The sequence below is a fragment of the Eleutherodactylus coqui genome, chromosome 7, assembly GCF_035609145.1.
Source record: "Eleutherodactylus coqui strain aEleCoq1 chromosome 7, aEleCoq1.hap1, whole genome shotgun sequence".
Taxonomy (NCBI): domain Eukaryota; kingdom Metazoa; phylum Chordata; class Amphibia; order Anura; family Eleutherodactylidae; genus Eleutherodactylus; species Eleutherodactylus coqui.
Genome location: NC_089843.1, coordinates 68,228,665 through 68,253,918, shown reverse-complemented (window position 1 = coordinate 68,253,918; position 25,254 = coordinate 68,228,665). Strand labels below are relative to the sequence as shown.

The 25,254-nt window shown below is 45.0% G+C and overlaps 1 protein-coding gene across 1 annotated transcript in view; it reads right to left on the bottom strand.

Annotated features, from left to right (window-relative positions):
- ARAP2 (ArfGAP with RhoGAP domain, ankyrin repeat and PH domain 2) overlaps positions 1-25,254 on the bottom strand; it is a 260,994-nt gene that overhangs the window by 185,716 nt on the left and 50,024 nt on the right. The window contains 2 exon segments of the mRNA XM_066573206.1: positions 5,114-5,286; positions 11,282-11,402. Coding sequence (XP_066429303.1) covers positions 5,114-5,286; positions 11,282-11,402 — 294 coding nt within the window.

Genomic DNA, 25,254 nt, shown 5'->3' with positions numbered 1-25,254 from the left:
TTAATATATTAAAAAGAAACCTTACTAGGCACGGTGACCCAATCAGAGTATGTACCATTAATAACCACCCTCTGCTTTCTATCACTGACCAGTTACTTACCTGCTTACATACATTCTCACCCACACTAAGCATTCTCGTTTAATATACCAATGTGTTTCTGAATTTCTGCCTTTAGGATAGTTGTACCTTTCTTGCACTCACTTTGTATTTTAGCCTTGGACGCCGACATAAGCACTTCTCTTCGGGTGTGTAGATGGATTGGTCAGCTGAGGGGCGTGTGTCCCAGCAGTCCAATCAGCATTTGTCTTTACACATTTATTTTCGAGTCCTCCTCATGAGGATGCCGGTTATACTTCTAGTCTGAAGGCATTTCTTGTCAAGTTAGCGGCTCCTGTCCTGTTTCACTGTCAGATAACTCTTTTTGGTGTAGAGGTTTTTTGGATGTTGTAACATCTATCTCCTGATTTATTGCTTATTCTGCGTTGGTATTACATCTGGTTCATTGTGTGCTTGTTTTACATCTATACAGTACATACTATCTATTGTAGTAGTGTTTATCCCTGTTTTACAACTAGGGAGAATCAGGGTTGACCCAGATTCTTGATGTGGGGTCGCCCTCATCAGGGTGAGTGCTCTGATTTTAGATATTGTCTCATTGCATTAGTAGGTTTAGTAGCTTATTGTCATATTTCCCACTTGTTGGGTTCATTATATTTTTCATTCTCCCCTTTAGCATACTGCGTGTATGTCCATCCTTATAGGACAACAAATTATGTTTGATCCAGATGAGGTGTTTTGCATCCAGCTCGGACATAACTCTTTGCCTGTGTGTCCCAATGTTATATACATGAATGCACACCAAGGATATCAAAAAGGCAGGAAGCAATAATACTTCCAAAATGATTTTTTTGCAACATTTCATAGCATGCAGTTTCATCTTATGATACAGATGATAGTTTTGTATACCTCAGTTCTTAGAATTGATTTTCATTAATTTTAGTCATTTTTTACTATATTAACCCTTTCCAATCCACTGTCTGACGTCTGAAGACATTCTGATTGAAGCCTGTACAGCTGTGATGTCGTAAGATGTCCGGCAGGGTATTCTTACTCTATATTACTGGTCGCTTTGTTGTCGGGGGTCTCTCCTGTATGTCACATACTGCAGCACTGGTTCTAGCCAGCAGATGGCACCATTGTAAAATGGCAAAAAGAGAAAGCCCCCTAAAAAACCCTGAACCCAAAATTGGATTGCAAAGGGTTAATACTTGAGACTTATATTTCATTCCTATATCTTCTATATATTTGTCAATGTCTGTCTGTTTGTTCGAGTATCACGCACAAATGGTATGACCGATTGACATTACATTTTACACACAGTATAATCTCGAACCAGGGAAGGTTATAGGCTTTAAAAAATATGAAATGTTGTTGTCTTGGCAACCTTATTTGCATTTTTTGCCTTTGCTTGAATTTTAATGCAGCAACCCCTAAATTTGTTTTCACCAATGGATTCTACGTACTCAATATAGTAACAAGTAATTCCCACTAAAAGAGTCAGGCTGAGTGTTGAAAATTTGTGTTTCAGGACTGCTTTTTAGCCCCAGTCTAGCCCTGGTGGAGCCACCAATCATTTGCCCATTTTGTCCTCCCTAATTCCACCTTGGATATCTGTGTGGATAACAGTTCCCAGACAGGAATATATGGAGCAAATTTATAAACACCGGCCCTCATTTATCAAAACTGTCTAACAGGAAATCAACAAACTGTAAAAAACAGTTTTTGGTGCCCAGAGCAACCAATCACAGAGCAGCTTTCATTTTACCTCAGCACTAAGAGGATTAAATACTGTTGCCCATAGCAACCAATCACAGAGCAGCTTTCATTTTATCTCAGCATGAAAGATTGAAAACTGTTGCCCATAGCAACCAATCACAATGCAGCTTTCATTTTACCTCAGCAGTAAAATATATAGCAACCAATGACGGTGCAGCTTTCATTTTACCTCAGCAGAATAATAAATGAAAACTGAGCTCTGATTGGTTGCTATTGGCAACAGCAAATGCCAAATTTTACTCAAATGGGACCAGAACTGGGGATTTGCATACAACACAAACAAACAGATTTTGTGTTTTAGATATAAGATGCCAAGCAAGTGAAGGACCTGTTTGGCCAGGAGGACAACAGCCGAACTTAAAGTAGTAGCCGCTCAAGTAGCTGCAGCGCCGGAGAAAACTAACGGCCGATTTGAGAATCAATGCCAGGATCAGGAAATGTGTCTATTTCAAGTTAATGCATTAACACAGCATTAATCAGCATAGGTGTCCTTCGACGTATTCATGCGTACATTCTGATATCATCTTTCTCTACTTAAAATGTGATGTCTTGTATTGCTCTCATTCTGTATGGGGTGTCCGGGCTAGTACAATATATATATATATATATATATATATATATATATATATATATATATATATATATATATATATATATATATATATATATATATATATATATCTCACAGTGCATAGGCTGCAAGGTACTGTGAACAGCACGTACTGTATGAACAAATCTGAGGCAGTGATTTACATTTCCTGAGAACTATTTGAGAAATTCTTAACAAAAAAACACTATATGGAGTCACCTTTTTTTTTCCTGAACTGGAGTTAATAGAATTCAGTGTGATGTGTTCTTATTTTAACACTAGGTAGGTTTTAGCACTGCAGTCATAATAAAGCTCTATAAATCACAATGGGAGTAGTTCTAGCATGGATGTGAGTGCCAATATAAGAAGAGTATTAGCTCATCCCTTTGTGAATTTGCAGGGTTATTGCGTGCCACGAGCTTCCGGTTTTTAAGACAACATTGCTCTCTGCTGGTCACGACTCAGAACGTCAAGCTGCAGCATTAATATGGAAATATTAGTGTTCTGGACATTACTGCAGATGACTTAGAAGGCATGTATGTTAAATGTCAAGTATAGGGGCAAAGCAGATGCATGTTTGGTGTTGTCACATATATTCAATCGTGTTGAAGGAGAAGTCTTTGTCTCAGTGCATAGCGTAGACGACATTTCACTTGAAGGCATGCAGTATTATCAGGAACATTTTTTAGACTTTTCCAAGAGTAATGATTTTACACTGTCCATAGACATCACTAACAACTCTGCCCATCCTGTATTCAAATACCCCAGACAGATCATTTTTACAGAATTCCCCACTTAGTGGGCGCCCAATGCTGTTGCTAGTAAAAAGAAAAGTAAGGTACAATACTAAGAAAACCTTTAAAGCATAACTGGTTGGAAACCACATAACTAGTATTGAACGAACCAAACCAGTAGAACCCTGTTTTATGTCGAACAGGTCAATTCGGCACTAATCCAAACTGATCTTCCAGCAATGCTCTACCAGAAATAGGATTCTACTGGTTCTGTGCTGAACACTGGTATGCAAATAAGGAAGATGGAACAATGCCTCTGCAGCACCACCTATTGGATGGCAGCCTTCCCACAAATCAATGTCTGATCCTTTGTACAGGTCTTACAACAGTGATTGGGAATTGAAAACTGATCCAGAACCCATACATAGCTGTTTGTCACATATCAGTGTGCAGTAGGTTTCTGTCTGCTGGGGAGGGGGTATTGTCTCTCCTTGAGGAGAGCACATAGAAGGTGAGTGAGGAGACTTATAAGGTCATTCATGGTCCTCTGGGTAATATGTAAATAAGGAAGGTGGGATACTGCATCTGCAGCGCCATCTAATGTCTTTGTTAAGACCTGTATAAAGGGTTGTACATTGATTTGAAGGAATTCTGGCATCCAATAGGTGGTGCTGCAGAGGCATTGTTCCATCTTCCTTATTTGCATATTACCCAAAGGAGCATAAATGGTCTTATAAGGCTCTTCACACACCATCTAGGTGCTCTCCTCAAGGAGAGACAATACTCCTCATGGAGCACTGGTGTATAACACTGCCTAAGAGGCATAAAAGCCCTGTATAACTCTCTCAGGGTGTTACACAGACCTTTTAGGGCTCTTAGACAGTGTTATATACCAGTTTTAGGGGTTTAGTGCACTTTCATTCCACTCCAAACTCATTCAGACTGAACTAAACTTCCTGCAACAGTTCGGGGAACCGGCCAGATCAAATTTTTCTAAAGTTTTCTCATCACTACAGATAACAATGATCAAAATGGGCCCCAATTATGGTGTGGTGTCTACCCACCCAGAAGAAAAGGGCTTGGCGCTTTTTTTTCCACCAGTGTACCCTTATAATGGTACTTCCTTACAGTGTAGTGTGCTAATCATGCAGACCTTTTGTTCATCAACCAGTAGTAAGAGCTACAATGGTTGAGGCCGCTATATTTAAGGGCCCTAATGCAGCCAAATGTGCAAGTACTTGTAAACTCGTGTTGAAAAACTGAACACTAAAACTTTTTTTCTTTGATTTTAAAACTTTATACTATTAATAGCAGACAAATAGGAACACATTTATCAAAAATGGCATCATAGCCAATGTCTACGTTAAAGCTTGACTAATTTATTGACATATGTTATGACGCATGTATGACTGTATGTGATGCTAAATCTGTTACAACATAGGTCACTGCATTAACTAACATGCTGATAAAATGACAAAACTTTCTCCATGCTATAGGCAACATAGAGCTTTCATAAGAGTGTGTTGCGGGCTACTTTTCCATGTCGCCCCCTGTAGTATACACTATACAATAGAGACAGTTTATATGGAAAATTACTAATGAAATATTGTAAATTGTATATTGATCACCAATGCATTGTCCTCCCCCAAATTGATATGGTTAAAACAAGGCCATGAGTCCTTGGTGCCCCACTGCCCACACAGGAGGATAAGGGAACTGCGCAATAGACTTCCCCTGTGGAATTGGGCCTGACTCTCGTTGCCCCAGAACTGGTTCTGCTTAATGCCTGCCGGACTGTGATCAGCTCAGAGACCTGGGAAAGACCTAAACGTTACCCCATCCTTGCCATCTTACACCAATATGATCCAACATGGAGTTTAGTTTTAAACTCTGAATCTGGCTAAAAGGATTTATGGCATATTGAAAATAAGAACGCACGATTCGTATATGTACCTGCTTGCTTTTGCTGAGCCATAATTGTCTTCCATTTACTACAGTAAAAATCTTGTTTTTATATCCTCTTAATTCAAGGTATCCACTTTTATCCCCGGTGCTGAGTGCAGGATTCCTCTCCGCTTGGTTTCTTAATGCATCTTGCAAAGTTCTTATCCAGACATTTCTGTGTCCTAAGAGGACAAATCCATTATTAATTACTGATGTAAGATAACTCTTAGGTTTACCTATGTGAAAGCAGAGGTATATAATGATGCATGGTTTTGTAAGGGGGTGGATAAGCATGTCTGCTCACCCACCACCCCAGCAGTAGAGTTGACTTTGTAACTTGCTGCAAACTGTAAAGGGGTGAAGGAGCACATTTGCGCCTCCATCGCCCCAGCTGCAGCAGCTCCTAGTGTTGCGGTGTTAAGCCCTGCCACCTCTGGCTTGGGCCCCAGCCAGGAGGCGGAGAGGGCAAGTAGGGCTGTAAGATACCTACAGTAACCAAAGACAATGCACACAGCACTGTGGATAAAGCTCCCATCGCCCTGCTAGTATAGCAGGCAAGGAAGGTGTTAACAAGGACACTGAGTGGGAAGAGAAGAGGCTTACCAGTGAAGTGGCGGAGGCCTTTTTCCAGAGGCGCACTGTGGCGAACCTTGATTCCCATGCTGGGGAAGTGGCCAGGACCCAACCAGACACCGACAAAGCCTGGATGATCCAGGGGCCAAAAATAACACAGTGCCACGCTAGAAGGAGGAGGAGTCTCCCTATTTGCAGGGGACTCAATATTCGGAGAAGATGCTGACAGCGCCAAGGATATGGGATCAGAACAGAGCAAGTTGCAGGACACAGAAGACCGGTCTCCACCATGGTGTTAGTGTATGCATAGGGGCTGTCTCTAGGGCAATGACATTAGTAATAAGACTTCCTCCTATCAGCTCTCACTGAGCATCTTTGTTAATCTGTTCCCTGTCTGCTATAATGGTAGGGGGATTGAGGCTTTATCCATAATGCTAAGGGCACTTTCCTCAGGTGCTGGAGGTGCCTTACAGTCCTACTCTTCTTCTCCTCCTCCTGGCCGGGTCCTAAGCCAGAATGGCAAAGCGCAACATTGCAACACCAGGAACTGCGGCAGGTGGTGCGATGGAGGTGCAGATGTGCTCCTCCAACCCCTTAGGCCTCATGTCCACTGGGTAAATGGAACTGCGGATTCCGCAGCGGATTTTCGCCGCGGAATCCGCAGTGGATTTTGCCCATAGGGAATCATTGCCATCCGCGGGTCCATTAAATTGATTTTTGCACCCGCAGATGGCATTTTACAAGAATTGCGTTTTTCATGCGCGGGAGAAAAAACGCAGCATGCTCCATTTGCCGCGGATTCCGCGTGGATCGGCAACATTGCTATCACATTGATAGCAATGTGTGCGGATATATGCATGCAAAAAAAAATGCCATTTAAAGCAAATCCGCGCGGGATCCGCCGCGGAAATCCGTGGCAGATTCTGCGCGGATTGTATTTTTTGAGTGGACATGAGGCCTTACAGGTTGCAGTAAATGATGCATTCAACTCTACTCCATTTCTATTCCACAGTTCTTTGTCAGGAGAAAAATGACCTTTTATCATTAGGGTAATAAGTACAGAAAAGAAATAGAACCCGTAATGATGTATGAGACAGAATTTATAGACTGTTGTTAAATATTTGATGGTGTCTATACGAACCAATCAGTCTTGTTGCAAAAATAAACAGTACAATAATCTAGAACAGGACCAAATAAAATGTGAAGGAAGCAAATAGAATAAAAAAGAGATCATATTCCAGTTCTGTCGTAGATCTAAGTAACATGTAAATGTTTGCATCAACAGGGTCTATTGCTCTAAAATATAGATTATCAGTTACGGTGTGATGTGTAATGTACCTAGGAGACCTGCAGCAGCATATCATTTCTCATTCATGAAGACATGAGAGATGCAATAGATGGGAAATGGATTTTGTTTTTCATGCATCCATAGTGTGTTTGCATGAGTAATACCATTTCCAAGAGAGGCAATGTAATCATCTCCGGACGGATTCTGCATTTTTCACTTATTTGTTTATGTATTTACATTCCGAAGACAGAATTGAGGGCTAAAGTCCAGGACAAACAGCATCAATGGAAAATAAGTGCCAGCAAAAAAAAAAAAAAAAGATTATACGACTGTGAGTTATATTATACAATGTAAAGTATAATTCCACCCCAAATGTGCAACAGTGTTTTAGACTAAATTGTCAGTTATAGTGATTGTCCAAAGGTAAGTCCTAATTATTGTATTATACTGTATAGAATTCTGCAGCTTTCTAATGCAATGCGTGTGTCAGTCCCTTACTATCTTCAAGATCTCTGCTTACTGTCAGTAAGTCAAAATGTTTTTTTATTTCCCTCAGATCCATTTTAACTCTTTGCAATCCAATTTTGGATTCAGGGTTTCCTAGGGGGCTTTCTCTTTCTGCCATTATACAATGGCGCTGTCTGCTGGCTAGAGCCAGTACTGCAGTATGTGACCTGTCGGAGAGGCCCCCAACAACAGAGCGGCCAGTAATATACAGTAAGAATACCCTGCCAGATGTCTTCTGACATCGGAGCTGTACAACCTTCAATCAGAATGTCTCTGGACGTCAGACAGTGGATTGGAAAGGGTTAATACATGAGACCCTGTTTGGTTACATGAGCTTCCCAGGACTGATTGGCCTGGCTGCTCTGTATGGATACATTACAGTCATAGCTCATATTGTCTGTGTCATGAGTGAGGATATGTAACAGAGGTTAAAAAATACGATGCAGATGATGGAGTTACAACAATAAAAAAGTTATATTTTAATGGGGTTTTCTGCTATCTTTTTCACTGATGACCTTTCATCTTTTTCAACTACTGAGGATCTATTCGTAGGATAGGTCATCAGTAGTTGATGGATGGAGGTCCACCACTCGAAACCCCTTAGATCCATAAAGTGTAGCAGGGTGGATGTTTTCATAAGCAAACAGGGGAGGAAGTGCATGTGCCAACCTCACTCCCATTGAAATCAATGAGAAAGCCACACTGCAACAACACTTCCTGCTCCACTCATGGTCAGGACTGGATGTGAAGTCCTGACCAGCATAGAAGCAGAAAGTGGAGTAGCAGAGTGGCTCTCCCATTGATTTCAATGGGAGTGAAGTTGGTACATGCACTTCCTGTGCTGATGGCTAATGACAATGTTCGACCTGCTGCACTGACAGCAGGCTGGATGATCAGCTGATGGACGAGGTTCCCAAGCAGCAGACTTCTGTTCATCAACTACTGATGGCCTATATAGAGGATAGGTCATCAGTAAAAAAGAGGGCAGACAACTGCTTTAAACAAATAACTGTAAAAGAAGAAATGGTAGGATGTCAGGGAAGCAAACCAATTTTACTGATGGAGTTACTCAGTCCTGACTATGACTAACTAAAGCGTATAACTCTTATGATATGCTACCAGAGAACAACATTTTACACATCATATGGGAAAATTGCAATCTTTGCAGCACACACTAGTGAGAAGGCAAATCAAACTTCAACACAATCTAATAGAACAGTAAACTGTAGCTGAGCAAACAGTTCATAGATAACAAAGTAAACTCTATGCCCTGTGGAATCCTGAGGCAGTTTACAGAAACTCTAATACTAGTATTCATACATTTCCATGCTTAATCACCATAAAGGTTCCAGTAACAGTTTGATTATTCAAGCCTTCTTACAATTACAAGTGTACCCAAGGAATAGTACTCATCTTGCTGCATGCTACACTAGAGCAGACTTGTTAATTACCTAACAAGTCACTTTAGGTGTGCACACCGATATGGCTTTTAACGAGGCTGACCTCACTTACAACCCAATACAGAAGAGCTTCTGGGCGTCTTCTTCTGGTCCCGGTCATGTTGCTCTGTAGCACACTAATGTTCTCACCCAATCCTCTCAAGACACACTGCTTGGATCCTGACAGTCTCTCATACCGAGAGTTTAAGTAAATGGACAGGACTAAACGTTCCCAGTTCTCGTTTAGAAAATACCGTGTGTGGACTACTTTATTACATCTGAGGGATCTGCCGCAGAGGACGGAATGATGGTTTTTATGGGTAACAAACAGAACTGAAGGTAACCTCGGTTACTAATTGGTAGACTTCCCATGCACTAACGAGGTTGGGCTACAAGCAACCCTTAGTGAGGAGACAGTAGAGCCCCGTAACAAGGTTATCTCTCTACCCAGCTGTCTCCTTGGCTGAGGGCCTGCTCCTCGGATTCTGCACTGGAGATGTTAATTAAGCATTCTGGTTTTTCAGTTTAAAAGGACAAAAACACATAACTGTATATAAACTCATCCATGATGCCTCCTCAAAAAGCGGACTGTTTTTCATCCATATGCAGCTCCACTCCTCTGAAAAGAGAACCCACTAGTGCCGACTGTGGGTCCCCAGCTACAATAGTGAGGAAGGGGCGCAACGGCCCAAAAACGTGTCTATTGTATGCTGGATTTATTCTGAATAAAAACAGAGGATTCAAGCTTATAAATACATCTCGTGCCTCTTAGAGAAAAGGGATTGCGCCTACAACCACTTTTTTGCTATATTTGTTCTAGACATTTTTTTTATCCCCTTGAATGGGTGAATCTTGTCCACAAATTACATCACGTGTGTCTTAACACACTGACTAATATGGGGCCTTGTTCTGTCTAGTCCATTTTTTTTACACACACAGACTGAAAAAAATGCTGGTATACCAGAGACCTATGTCATCCACTCTTCACATCACCAAAAAAACGAAATAAATGTTGCCACTTCTTAGCAATAGATTCATGAAATATGGACAGCTAACAGACCCAATCTGTACGCTGCCTGTTTTTTTTTTCTGCATCCTCATTGACTTGAAGAGGCGAGTCTTATTTGCAAAACGGATCAGAATAATATATGCTGCATTTTTAACGAGATCTGCGTGTTCATGTAAAAAAAATCTGGTATGTGAAGTGACTACTATGGGTTGTATCAGAGTCTAGCGACTTGTAGATGCAGACAGAGCACAGACTGAAAATTCACTAGTGTGCATTTTGGACTAACTCACAGAATTTCATAATTTAATCTCAGGCTGGCTGCACACAGGAGATTGTACAATTGCATGCACCTACATTTTTTGTGCACTGAACAAGGCTTTGTGCACATATTTGCGTACTTTATGGTACTTTTTCCACCGCAGGCATGTTCATATGTGCGTGGCACACAAGTGCACTGATTGAAATGGCTAATTAGTTCTAGATGTGGTTTTTTTCAGCGCAATTATGCAGTGTTTTACGCATCCGCTTGAGCATTGTGCACACATTTGCACTCCCTCTTCAATGTCTTCTATGGGGAAATACACAGAAAGATAGAGCATGTTCTATTTTTCTTTTTTTGCATGATCGAAATGCTCACAGAAATACAGAAATGTGAACTAACTAGAGATGAGCGAGTATACTCACTAAGACACATTATTAGAGTGAGTAGTGCCTTAGCCGAATATCTCCCCGCTTGTCTCTAAAGATTCGGGGGCCGGCGGGGGGCGGGGAGCAGCAGGGGAGAGCGGAGAGGAATGGAGGGGAGATCTCTCTCTCTCCCTCTCTCCCCCCTGCTCCCCGAATCTTTAGGGACAAGCGGGGAGATACTCGGCTAAGGCACTACTCACTCGCTTTTAGATGAGGGGCAACCAACCAGATCGGCATTCGTCTACTTAGCCTTTACATGGGCCAATTCAAGTTGAATTGGAAACAATTGTTTGTCCTGGATAGAAAATGATCTCTGTCAACAGCATAACCCCCATATGGGGAGCGGTGCAGCTAACAACAATGTGTGGGTTGTTTTTCAGCTACACAAAAAATGTGATCAGCCAGCGAACAAGCATTTGCTGGTTTGCTGGCTGATTAAGTGCAGCTTTACACAGGCCAACAGTCGGACAAACGAGCATTCGCTCATGCCCAATGGTCAGTCTGTGTAAAAGTGTTTAAAGTTTAGTGTAATCAGAAAGCCCATTTATACTCACTATCTATACAGAGCAGACAAACCAGTCGATCGTCACGGATGAAATCTGACAAAACAGTGCTACATGCATCAACTTCGCCTTCTACAGTTGAAGACATTGTTAGCAGGAAATATTCTGTACCTTCATTTTCTGCCCGAAAGACTAATGTTTTTTGTGACGTCACAACTTCAAATTTATTTTCACCAACTTTTGTGGTTTTCAGTACTGCAGAAAGTAAAATCTTCCCTCTTGAAAATACATCCTGGAATTAAAGAAAGTAAAATAATTCATTAAAAAATGTATTTCACCCTCTACACTGGCAGCGTGGCATAAGAAACCAAAGAAATTGGCCGGCAGAGAACTTGGGATTGCTGTTTGCTGTTACATGGTTGCATAATACTATTAATGCTCAATTTCAGAATTGGAATAAATCTGAAAAAATGCACTCGACTCTTACCAAATTTGATGGCTAACCACAAATTTTTTACACTTTGAGATTTTTTGTCATCTCTAAATAAAAAAATATATATAAAATAAGTAGCAAATATTATTTTTTTTCTTACGCAGCTGGACATCCAGCTCAAATGATTTTAGCAGTTTGACTGCCTGCATATAATGAATGGCAAATATATTAGAGACCCTCATCTGGGGGCATGTTGAACCTACTTTGGGCTTCAGAACAACAGCAATTCATTGCGGTATAGATTCCACTAGGTGTTGAAATCCATGAGGACAGGAGAGCTTTTTGCAGTTGCCGCAAATTAGATTGAAGTGCTAACATGTGCCAACAGCTGACAAGAAGGGATCTTCGATTCATGTTGCTTGTGCAAAATTTTGACCCTCCCGTCAGCATAGTGCAACACAAATCTGGCAATGTTTTTCCACTACTGGGTGATACCATTTCTGAGCTGTTTTGCCAACTAGAGTGTTGCCATTCTGTTTCTCTTAGACAGCAATGGGGCTGAACTGGTCGTCTACCGTTATAGCCCCATCCATGCTAAGGAATGACAAGTTCTGTGGACACATTACTTGAAGCACTAGCATTGAATTTAGCTGCCATTTGCTAGACTATGGACCGCCTGTTTGTCTAAATGATCCTTGACATTCTCTTCAGACCCTTTTCATCGACAACTTGTTTACTTCCACAGGATCCCCTTTTGTTGGATGTTTTTCCTCAAGCACACCATTTTTTGCATACTCTCCACACCACTGCATGAAATAGCCCAACAGGGTTGGCAGTTTTTGAAACACTGGTCCTAACTAGTCTAGCACTGATGACCAGGCCTGGTTGGAAGTTGGTCAAGTCGCTCAATTTTCTCTTTCTTATATGGATTCACACTGAAACTGATCCATGGAAAGCTTGCTCACTTGATTTTATGCTCACAGGTCTAATTTTCACATAGGGAAGCTCCAATCGTGAAACAGTAGGTGTCTGAAATAAAGTGGCCATTTGGTGTATATGATAGTTGTACATACAACTATATTGTTTGATCTTAAGTACCTGCCAATCTTATCGAATGATTCTATGAATCACCTTTTCCTCCACAGGCAGCATTCAGCCTTTACAATTGTAATAAGTGTCCCTTCTCATTTCACAGCATCCATACATGTTATACACCCATTCCTCCAACTTCATGGATCAAAGCCTCCTGTAAGTTGACGGCCATGAATTGCGGTTTGTGGTAAGAGAACTAATTGAATTAATGTATCTATTTTCAATTTAGACTAATGCGGCTGGTTTACGTGCAGTCAGATCAGTGACCACTGCTTTCCTGATACATTGCTTGGAGTGCTATAAAAAGAAATCCCTATGCACTTTTCCTTTTTAATCCAATCCCATTAGTGTAATACAATCTCCACCCATTGATTTATACCCAAACTGCCAATTTTCTTTACTTCTGTTTTGCCTTCTTAATGCCTTTATCTGCCAACTACCAATTTTCATTAATGGCTACTGTGTGTCCAATTCATCCTTTATCCAACATCTGGTGCTTACTTGATCTAATTTGTAGGCATGATGCTTTCCAAACCTGAATGTATCTTGCATTAAATGAAAAGACTGAGCGATCAGTGTAATTAATGCCCGTAATCGGGCCATGGGTCAATTTTTAATTTTTCTAAGATGCTTTTAGGTTGAAAGTCGTAACTTTTGGGATCCAAATTTATGTTGTTGTTAACTTTTTTTCAACTCTCCTACAGTATAAGCGATACTTGTGTAATTTACCATTTATATAGACAATAGATATACTGCATATAAGCCAAATGAGTCAATTTTAGGGTCTAGGGACACAATAATGCCATTTTAATCCTACAATCCTACCCCCGTAATGATACAGCCTTGTTTTTTGTTTCTCTTCCCCAGTTTCAAAAAATCACAACTTATTTTTTAATCTATTTAGCTGTCTGAATTTGTTTTGGGCCGGACGAGTTGAATTTTTCAATGCTACTATTTAATGTACCATAAAATGTACTGAAAACTTTTATAAATTTCTAAGTATAGTAAAACGGAAAATTTCTCCATCTTTGAGGGCATATTATTTTTATGGTGCACACACTGTGGCAAAAAGGACAAAATAACATTCTGTGGGTCCATAGGATAACGATGATATCAAATTTATTTAAGTTTTTTTGTGCTGAACTCCTTTTAAAAAATAAAATCTTGAAATAAAATAATTTTCTATGTCCATTTTCTGACTGCCATAATTTTTTTATCTCTTCGACGATATCGCTGTATGATGGCTTGTTTTTTGTAGGATAATCTGTGGTTTCTATTAGTACTATTTTGGAGTGCGTGTGACTTTTTGATAATTTTTTATTACGTTTTTTCTTGAAGACAGGGCTACCAAAAAAGTCCAATTCTGGCATAGTGTATTTGTTTTTTCTGCCAAAACTCACCAAGATAAATATTGTGTTATTTTGATGAATCAGACTTTTATGGACACAGTGACACAAAATTTTGTTTTTATTATGTTTTTCTTATAAATATAGCAAAATGTTGTTTTAACTTTTAGTATGCTTTGTTTTAATTTTGGCCCCTCAGGAGACTTGTACTTGTTAAAGTTTGATCGCTCATACAGTCTAACGCAATACCATTAGTCATACCGTCTAATGCAATTGTAGTAGCCCGAAGTTTATATATCTGGCCCCTCCATAACTGTCATACATGTCATGTCTTCAGTGTGGATGCAATGTGCAAAGTGTCTTGTTTCTAGTTATGTGTATACACAGCTGCAGCATGTAAGAGGTTAATGTCTTAAAGTAGCTGGGATATGTCTGAAAAAAGTATCAAGTTTGTCTAGTCATGTGGTGTCATCTGAATATAAATATGAGTGATTGAGAGTTAGGTGTGGTCTTCAGCTGAATCTAGCTGCTTCAACGGTTGTAAGAGGAGTAAGAGTGCCGGCCACTTGGGGGTACCTTCAACCCTCTTCAGTCCACTACACATCATATACAGGTAACCGCTGTCCCAGCGTTGCCTGGAAGAAGCATAGCTGTGGCGTGGCTGAGGTTGCATGCGTCCCTCCGGGAAGGAGTCTGGTAGAGCCCCCATGACAAGTGCCATCTCTACTCCTGCCAGCTGCTCAGTGTGGGCCTTGTGTCTCGGTCACTGCATAATACCCATAGCATTATATTGTATTCAGACAGGCAGTTTCATTTGCACATCTTGATAAGCAATCAATCATGACAGCCCTGGGGACCTTCCAAAGGCCCTGGGCTGCAATGACTACCAAATGGTAACTTGTGATCTCATCGCAAGAGAGCCGTTCGGGACCATCAAACCCGTTCAAGACATTTAAATGCTGCTATCAGGATTAACAGCAGCATTTAAAGGGTTATTAGCTGCTGTAACCATGAACACTGATTGCAGCTGTTGAAGGTAGGTGTCAGCTATCAAAGATAGCCGGCATCTGCAGTGTATTGAGAGGGACTGGCTACCGATCCTGCCCCACACTCGGAGGGCATAAATGTACATCTTTTAGGATTTGGGGTTAAATGAGTCAAATATAATATACATTAATCATTTATAACTAGAGATGAGCGAACGTACTCGTCCGAGTTTGATATTCGTGCGAATATTACGGTGTTCGGGATGCTCGTTACTCGTAACGAGTACCACGCGGTGTTCCGGTTACTTTCAGTTTCCTCTCTGAGACGTTAGCGCGCTTTTCTGGCCAATTGAAAGACAGGGAAGGCATTACAACTTCCCCCTGTGACGTTCAAGCCCTATACCACCCCCCTGCTGTGAGTGGCTGGGGCGATCAGATGTCACCCGAGTATAAAAGTCGGCCCCTCCCGCGGCTCGCCTCAGATGTCTTGTGAGTTAGCTGAGGGAAAGTGCTGTTCTATTGGAGTTGCTGTAGGGAGAGTGTTTGTAGTGAGTGCAGGCTTCAAGAACCCCAACGGTCCTTCTTAGGGCCACATCTACGTGTGTGCAGGCTGCTGTTAGCAGTGGAGAAATTTTTTTTTCTTCTCAAAATCGGCAGTGCAGAGCATTGCACCCGGTATTAGGGACAGAAGTGGTGCTTAGGCAGGGAGAGTGTTAGGAGTGAGTGTAGCCTTCAAGAACCTCAACGGTCCTTTCTAGGGCCACATTTAACTGTGTGGAGTACTGTGCAGGCTGCTGTTAGCTGTGTTGCTTTTTTTTTTTCTCAAAATCGGCGGTGCAGAGCATTGCACCCTCCATTGATACTACAGGCACAGAATTGTGTAGGCAGGGCCACAACACAGTTATTAGTCATTGAATAGACGCAGTGGGCCTTTTCTTTTTTAACAAAAGGGAAAAAAGTATATTTGCCCTGCCTCTGTCAGTCCTAAGGGCTCTGGGTACGTGTGTGCTGCGTGGAGAACGTAAAAAAAATCAGACGCAACCAGCTACGGTTGAGTGCAGCCTTGCGCCAATTTCTATCCTGCCTGGGAAATACCTGCTCTGCCACAGTTAATAACTCTGCAACAGTAAAGTTCTGTGACACTTTTGCAGGGCCGCAACACAGTTATATTAGTCATTGAATAGACGCAGTGGGCCTTTTCTTTTTTAACAAAAGGGAAAAAAGTATATTTGCCCTGCCTCTGTCAGTCCTAAGGGCTCTGGGTACGTGTGTGCTGCGTGGAGAACCTAAAAAAATCAGACGCAACCAGCTACGGTTGAGTGCAGCCTTGCGCCAATTTCTATCCTGCCTGGGAAATACCTGCTCTGCCACAGTTAATAACTCTGCAACAGTAAAGTTCTGTGACACTTTTGCAGGGCCGCAACACAGTGTCAGTTATTAAACTTATTATTCAGTGAATAGACGCAGTGGGCCTATCCTTTTAAACAAAAGGGAAAAAAGTATATTTGCCCTGCCTCTGTCAGTCCTAAGGGCTCTGGGTACGTGTGTGCTGCGTGGGGAACGTAAAAAAATCAGACGCAACCAGCTACGGTTGAGTGCAGCCTTGCGCCAATTTCTTTCCTGCCTGGGAAATACCTGCTCTGCCACAGTTAATAACTCTGCAACAGTAAAGTTCTGTGACACTTTTGCAGGGCCGCAACACAGTGTCAGTTATTAAACTTATTATTCAGTGAATAGACGCAGTGGGCCTATCCTTTTAAACAAAAGGGAAAAAAGTATATTTGCCCTGCCTCTGTCAGTCCTAAGGGCTCTGGGTACGTGTGTGCTGCGTGGAGAACCTAAAAAAATCAGACGCAACCAGCTACGGTTGAGTGCAGCCTTGCGCCAATTTCTTTCCTGCCTGGGAAATACCTGCTCTGCCACAGTTAATAACTCTGCAACAGTAAAGTTCTGTGACACTTTTGCAGGGCCGCAACACAGTGTCAGTTATTAAACTTATTATTCAGTGAATAGACGCAGTGGGCCTATCCTTTTAAACAAAAAGGAAAAAAGTATATTTGCCCTGCCTCTGTCAGTCCTAAGGGCTCTGGGTACGTGTGTGCTGCGTGGAGAACCTAAAAAAATCAGACGCAACCAGCTACGGTTGAGTGCAGCCTTGCGCCAATTTCTATCCTGCCCTGCCACAGTTAATAACTCTGCAACAGTAAAGTTCTGTGACACTTTTGCAGGGCCGCAACACAGTGTCAGTTATTAAACTTATTATTCAGTGAATAGACGCAGTGGGCCTATCCTTTTAAACAAAAGGGAAAAAAGTATATTTGCCCTGCCTCTGTCAGTCCTAAGGGCTCTGGGTACGTGTGTGCTGCGTGGAGAACCTAAAAAAATCAGACGCAACCTGCTACGGTTGAGTGCAGCCTTGCGCCAATTTCTTTCCTGCCTGGGAAATACCTGCTCTGCCACAGTTAATAACTCTGCAACAGTAAAGTTCTGTGACACTTTTGCAGGGCCGCAACACAGTGTCAGTTATTAAACTTATTATTCAGTGAATAGACGCAGTGGGCCTATCCTTTTAAACAAAAGGGAAAAAAGTATATTTGCCCTGCCTCTGTCAGTCCTAAGGGCTCTGCGTACGTGTGTGCTGCGTGGAGAACCTAAAAAAATCAGACGCAACTAGCTACGGTTGAGTGCAGCCTTGCGCCAATTTCTATCCTGCCTGGGAAATACCTGCTCTGCCACAGTTAATAACTCTGCAACAGTAAAGTTCTGTGACACTTTTGCAGGGCCGCAACACAGTTATTAAACTTATTATTCATTCACTAGAGGCAGTGGGCCTTTCCTTTTTAAAAAAAGTTAAAAAATTATATTTGGCCTGCAGGCTTGCGCCAATTTCTTTCCTGCCTGTGAAATCAAATCACTGGTAATACAGCATGCTGAGGGGTAGGGGTAGGCCTAGAGGACGTGGACGCGGCCGAGGACGCGTAGGCCCAAGTGAGGGTGTGGGCACAGGCCGAGCTCCTGATCCAGGTGTGTCGCAGCCGACTGCTGCGCGATTAGGAGAGAGGCACGTTTCTGGCGTCCCCACATTCATCGCCCAATTAATGGGTCCACGCGGGAGACCTTTATTAGAAAATGAGCAGTGTGAGCAGGTCCTGTCCTGGATGGCAGAAAGTGCTTCGAGCAACCTATCGTCCAGCCACAGTTCTGCGCCGTCCACTGCTGCAAATCCGAATCCTCTGTCTGCTGCTCCTCCTTCCTCCCAGCCTCCTCACTCCACTACAATGACACATGCTCAGGAGCGGGAAGACTCCCAGGAACTGTTCTCGGGCCCCTGCTCAGATTGGGCAGCAGTGGTTCCTCTCCCACCAGATGAGTTTATCGTCACTGATGCACAACCATTGGAAAGTTCCCGGGGTCCGGGGGATGAGGCTGGGGACTTCCGGCAACTGTCTCAAGACCTTTCAGTGGGTGAGGAGGACGATGACGATGAGACACAGTTGTCTTGCAGTGAGGTAGTAGTAAGGGCAGTAAGTCCGAGGGAGGAGCGCACACAGGATTCGGAGGAAGAGCAGCAGGACGATGAGGTGACTGACCCCAACTGGTGTGCAACGCCTACACAGGACAGGTCTTCAGAGGGGGAGGCACGGGCAGCAGCAGGGCAGGTTGCAAGAGGCAGTGCGGTGGCCAGGGGTAGAGGCAGGGCCAGACTGAATAATCCACCAAGTGTTTCCCAAAGCGCACCCTCGCGCCATGCCACCCTGCAGAGGCCGAGGTGCTCTAAGGTCTGGCAGTTTTTCACCGAGACGCCTGACGACCGACGAACAGTGGTGTGCAACCTTTGTCGCGCCAAGATCAGCCGGGGAGCCACCACCAACAGCCTGACCACCACCAGCATGCGCAGACATATGATGGCCAAGCACCCCACAAGGTGGGACGAAGGCCGTTCACCGCCTCCGGTTTGCACCGCTGCCTCTCCCCCTGTGCCCCAACCTGCCACTGAGATCCAACCCCCCTCTCAGGACACAGGCACGACCGTCTCATGGCCTGCACCCACACCCTCACCTCCGCTGTCCTCGGCCCCATCCAGCAATGTCTCGCACCGCACAGTCTAGCCGTCGCTAGCGCAAGTGTTGGAGCGCAAGCGCAAGTACGCCGCCACGCACGCACGCTCAATCGTTAACCGTCCACATAGCCAAATTTATCAGCCTTGAGATGCTGCCGTATAGGGTTGTGGAAACGGAGGCTTTCAAAGCTATGATGGCGGCGGCGGCCCCGCGCTACTCAGTTCCCAGTCGCCACTACTTTTCCCGATGTGCCGTCCCAGCCCTACACGACCACGTCTCCCGCAACATTGTATGCGCCCTCACCAATGCGGTTAGTGGCAAGGTCCACTTAACTACGGACACGTGGACAAGCACAGGCGGGCAGGGCCACTACATCTCCCTGACGGCACATTGGGTGAATTTAGTGGAGGCTGGGACAGAGTCAGAGCCTGGGACCGCTCACGTCCTACCCACCCCCAGAATTGCGGGCCCCAGCTCGGTGGTGGTATGTTCGGCGGTGTATGCTTCTTCCACTAAAGCACCCTCCTCCTCCTCCTCCTCAACCTCTGTCTCGCAATCTAGATGTGTCAGCAGCAGCAGGACGTCGCCAGCAGTCGGTGTCGCGCGGCGTGGCAGCACAGCGGTGGGCAAGCGTCAGCAGGCCTTGCTGAAAATACTCAGCTTAGGAGATAGGAGGCACACGGCCCACGAACTGCTGCAGGGTCTGACAGAGCAGACCGACCGTTGGCTTGCGCCGCTGAGCCTCCAACCGGGCATGGTCGTGTGTGACAACGGCCGTAACCTGGTTGCGGCTCTGCAGCTCGGCAGCCTCACGCACGTGCCATGCCTGGCCCAGGTCTTTAATTTGGTGGTTCAGCGCTTTCTGAAAAGCTACCCACGCTTGTCAGACCTGCTCGTAAAGGTGCGCCGGCTCTGCGCACATTTCCGCAAGTCCCACACGGACGCTGCCACCCTGCGCACCCTGCAACATTGGTTTAATCTGCCAGTGCACCGACTGCTGTGCGACGTGCCCACACGGTGGAACTCTACGCTCCACATGTTGGCTAGGCTCTATGAGCAGCGTAGAGCTATAGTGGAATACCAACTCCAACATGGGCGGCGCAGTGGGAGTCAGCCTCCTCAATTCTTTTCAGAAGAGTGGGCCTGGTTGGCAGACATCTGCCAGGTCCTTCGAAACTTTGAGCAGTCTACCCAGGTGGTGAGCGGCGATGCTGCAATCATTAGCGTCACCATTCCTCTGCTATGCATCTTGAGAAGTTCCCTGCAAACCATAAAGGCAGCCGCTTTGCGCTCGGAAACAGAGCCGGGGGAAGACAGTATGTCGCTGGATAGTCAGAGCACCCTCCTGTCTATATCTCAGCGCGTTCAGGAGGAGGAGGAGGAGCATGAGGAGGATGAGGAGGAGGGGGAAGAGACAGCTTGGCCCACTGCTGAGGGTACCCATGCTGCTTGCCTGTCATCATTTCAGCGTGTATGGCCTGAGGAGGAGGAGGAGGAGGAGGAGGAGGATCCTGAAAGTGATCTTCCTAGTGCGGACAGCCATGTGTTGCATACAGGTACCCTGGCACACATGGCTGACTTCATGTTAGGATGCCTTTCTCGTGACCCTCGCATTACACGCATTCTGGCCACTACGGATTACTGGGTGTACACACTGCTCGACCCACGCTATAAGGACAACCTTCCCACTCTCATTCCTGAAGAGGAAAGGGGTTCGAGAGTGTTGCTATACCACAGGACCCTGGAGGACAAGCTGATGGTAAAATTCCCATCCGACAGCGGTAGTGGCAGAAGGCGCAGTTCCGAGGGCCAGGTAGCAGGGGAGGTGCGTAGATCGAGCAGCATGTACAGCCCAGGCAGTGCAACAGTCTTTAAGGGCCTGGACAGCTTTATGGCTCCCCAGCAAGACTGTGTCACCGCTCCCCAGTCAAGGCTGAGTCGGCGGGAGCACTGTAAAAGGATGGTGAGGGAGTACGTAGCCGATCGCACGACCGTCCTCCGTGACGCCTCTGCCCCCTACAACTACTGGGTGTCGAAGCTGGACATGTGGCCTGAACTAGCGCTGTATGCCTCGGAGGTGCTTGCTTGTCCTGCGGCTAGCGTCTTGTCGGAAAGGGTGTTTAGTGCGGCTGGGGGAATCATCACAGATAAGCGTACCCGCCTGTCAACCGACAGTGCCGACAGGCTAACACTCATCAAGATGAACAAAGCCTGGATTTCCCCAGACTTCTCTTCTCCACCAGCGGACAGCAGCGATACGTAAGCAATACGTAGGCTGCACCCGCGGATGGAAGCTACGTTCTCTCTCACCATCCAAAACGGGGACATTTCTGCTTCATCAATCTGTGTCTAATATTCCTCCTCCTCCTCCTGCTCCTCCTCCTGAAACCTCACGTAATCACGTTGAACGGGCAATTTTTCTTAGGGCCACAAGGCTCACTCATATAATTTTTCTAAACAATTTTTATATGTTTCAATGCTCTTAAAAGCGTTGAAACTTTAACTTGAACCAATTTTTCGTTAAACTGGGCTGCCTCCAGGCCTAGTTACCACTTAAGCCACATTAACCAAAGCGATTAATGGGTTTCACCTGCCCTCTTGGTTGGCCATGGCCAATTTTTTGGATGTACATTAGTACTGTTGATACAGCAATTTTTGGGGGCCCTCGCCTACAGTGTAATCAAATGAATTTTTAGCCCACCTGCATTACAGCTGACATTACATCCACTGTGTTGGGCAATGCAATGGGATATTTTTATGTACCGCCGGTGGGTTCCAGGGAGCCACCCATGCTGTAGGTGCACACTGAGTTTAACCTACATGTGTCCACTTGTAAAGAACCCCAGTCTGACTGGGGCATGCAGTGCGGGCCGAAGCCCACCTGCATTAAGCACGACATTACTACCTCAGCTGTGTTGGGCAATGCAATGGGATATTTCTATGTACCGCCGGTGGCTTCCTGGCACCCACCCATGCTGTGGGTCCACAGGGAATTATAAATGCATCTGTTTCCACTTGTAAAGAACCCCAGTCTGACTGGGGCATGCAGTGTGGGCCGAAGCCCACCTGCATTAAGCACGACATTACTACCTCAGCTGTGTTGGGCAATGCAATGGGATATTTTTGTGTATCGCCGGTGGGTTCCAGGGAGCCACCCATGCTGTAGGTGCACACAGAGTTTAACCTACATGTGTCCACTTGTAAAGAACCCCAGTCTGACTGGGGCATGCAGTGTGGGCCGAAGCCCACCTGCATTAAGCACGACATTAGTACCTCAGCTGTGTTGGGCAATGCAATGGGATATTTTTGTGTATCGCCGGTGGGTTCCAGGGAGCCACCCATGCTGTAGGTGCACACGGAGTTTAACCTACATGTGTCCACTTGTAAAGAACCCCAGTCTGACTGGGGCATGCAGTGTGGGCCGAAGCCCACCTGCATTAAGCACGACATTACTACCTCAGCTGTGTTGGGCAATGCAATGGGATATTTTTGTGTATCGCCGGTGGGTTCCAGGGAGCCACCCATGCTGTCGGTCGACAGGGACTTCACAATAGGGAGTTGTACCTGCCTGTTTCTATGAATTAAAAAGCCCGGTCTGACTGGGGCATGCAGAGACACCTTGACAGAATGAATAGTGTGTGGCACATAGGTTCCCCATTGCTATGCCCACGTGTGCAGCTCCTGATGGCGGTGGCACAGGATTCTATTTCTCATTGCTTCTGTACAGCATTGTGGGCTATCGCCCCGCCCCTTTTAAAGAGGGTCGCTGCCTAGCCATGCCAACCTCTGCAGTGTGTGCCTGCGGTTCCTCCTCATGGCAGACGCACTTCTAAATAGACATGAGGGTGGTGTGGCATGAGGGCAGCTGAAGGCTGCGCAGGGACAGTTTGGTGTGCGCTGTGGGGGGGAGGGGGGGGCGGTTGGGCAGCATGTAAGCCAGGAGAAGTGGCAGTGGAGTGTCATGCAGGCAGTTATTGTGCTTTGTTGGAGGTAGTGTGGTGCTTAGCTAAGGTATGCCATGCTAATGAGGGCTTTTCAGAAGTAAAAGTTTTTGGGAGGGGGGGGGGCCCACTCTTGCCGCTATTGTGGCTTAATAGTGGGACCTGTGAACTTGAGATGCAGCCCAACATGTAGCCCCTCGCCTGCCCTATCCGTTGCTGTGTCGTTCCCATCACTTTCTTGAATTGCCCAGATTTTCACACAAGGAAACCTTAGCGAGCATCGGCGAAATACAAAAATGCTCCGGTCGCCCATTGACTTCAATGGGGTTCGTTACTCGAAACGAACCCTCGAGCATCGCGAAAAGTACGTCCCGAGTAACGAGCACCCGAGCATTTTGGTGCTCGCTCATCTCTATTTATAACATTAAGTCCAGGTGACGTCAATAACATTTATTTCTTTAAAATGGCACCAGAAAAGAGGTTGGATACATTAGGCAAGAAGTAAACAGTTCTTGATGTTGATGTACTGGAAGCAGGAAAAATGGGCAAGTCAAGGACCTGAGTGACCTTGAGAAGGATCACATCTGGTGAATCACATTTTCTTTTAAATCATGTGGATAGATGGGGAAGATATGGCACTAGGGTGTACTATGTAGTGTAATATTGGCTTTGGCTTTAATCAATCATCAAAGCCTGAAGAAAGAACCAAATCCATAGTCATAGTATTTGGTTATAAAAATAATTACTCTGTTGATCTGTGACATATACACAAAATAGTGGCAACAAAGAAAATAAAATATACAAACCAAATAACAATAGGCCATCAATATTAGCTAGAGATGAGCGAACGTACTCGTCCGAGCTTGATATTCGTTCGAGTATTAGCGTGTTCGAGATGCTCATTACTCGTGACGAGTACCACGCGATGTTCGAGTTACTTTCACTTTCATCTCTGAGACGTTAGCACGCTTTTCTGGCCAATAGAAAGACAGGGAAGGCATTACAACTTCCCCCTGCGACGTTCAAGCCCTATACCACCCCCCTGCAGTGAGTGGCTGGCGAGATCAGGTGTCACCCGAGTATATAAATCGGCCCCTCCCGCGGCTCGCCACAGATTTGTTCTGACATAGAGGAGGGAAAGTGCTGTTGGTGCCGGAGCTGCTATAGGGAGAGTGTTAGGAGTATTTTTGGCTTCAAGAACCCCAACGGTCCTTCTTAGGGCCACATCTAACCGTGTGCAGTACTGTGGAGGCTGCTTTTTGCATTGTTGCACTTTTTTTTTTTTCGTATATTGGCCGTGCAGAGCATTGCGCCCTGCAGTAATTATACATAGTGCAGGGCCAGTAGTGGTGAGGCAGGGACAGAAGACATATATTGTGAGGCAGGGACAGAAGACATATATTGTGAGGCAGGGACAGAAGACATATATTTATTGAATATAGGCAGTGGGCCTTTGCAAAAACATTTAGGGAAAAAAATCTATTTGGGCTGCCTGTGACTGTCCTCAGTGTTCTGGGTCTGTGCTGGGTGTAGTTGTCCTCCTAATTCATACGCAGCCAGCTAAGTGTTACAGCAGGCTTGCGCAAAATTATTTCCTGGCTCTGTGTTGGCTGTTACATCACATTCCACTCCACAGTGCAACAGTCTGCAGTTATTTTACATACTCCAGGGCCAGTAGTGGTGACGCAGGGACAGAAGACATATACAGTGTATATAGGCAGTGGGCCTTTGCAAAAACATTTGGGGAAAAAAATCTATTTGGGCTGCCTGTGACTGTCCTCAGTGTACTGGGTCTGTGCTGGGTGTAGTTGTCCTCCTTAATCATACGCAGCCAGCTAAGTGTTACAGCAGGCTTGCGCAAAATTATTTCCTGGCGTTCCGTAAGCGAAGTCAGCCTCCAACCACAGGCCAATAAGCGGCACATTTAATTACAGCGTTCTGTTTCTGCACTACTGGTAATACACCATGCTGAGGGGTAGGGGTAGGCCTAGAGGACGTGGACGCGGGCGAGGACGCTGAGGCCCAAGTCAGGGTGTGGGCACAGGCCGAGCCAGTACGGTGGCCAGGGGTAGAGGCAGGGCCAGACCGAATAATCCACCAACTGTTTCCCAAAGCGCCCCCTTGCGCCATGCCGCCCTGCAGAGGTCAAGGTGCTCTACGGTGTGGCAGTTATTCACAGAGACGCCTGACGACCAACGAACAGTGGTGTGCAACCTTTGTCGCGCCAAGATCAGCTGGGGAGCCACCACCACCAGCATGCGCAGGCATATGATGGCCAAGCACCC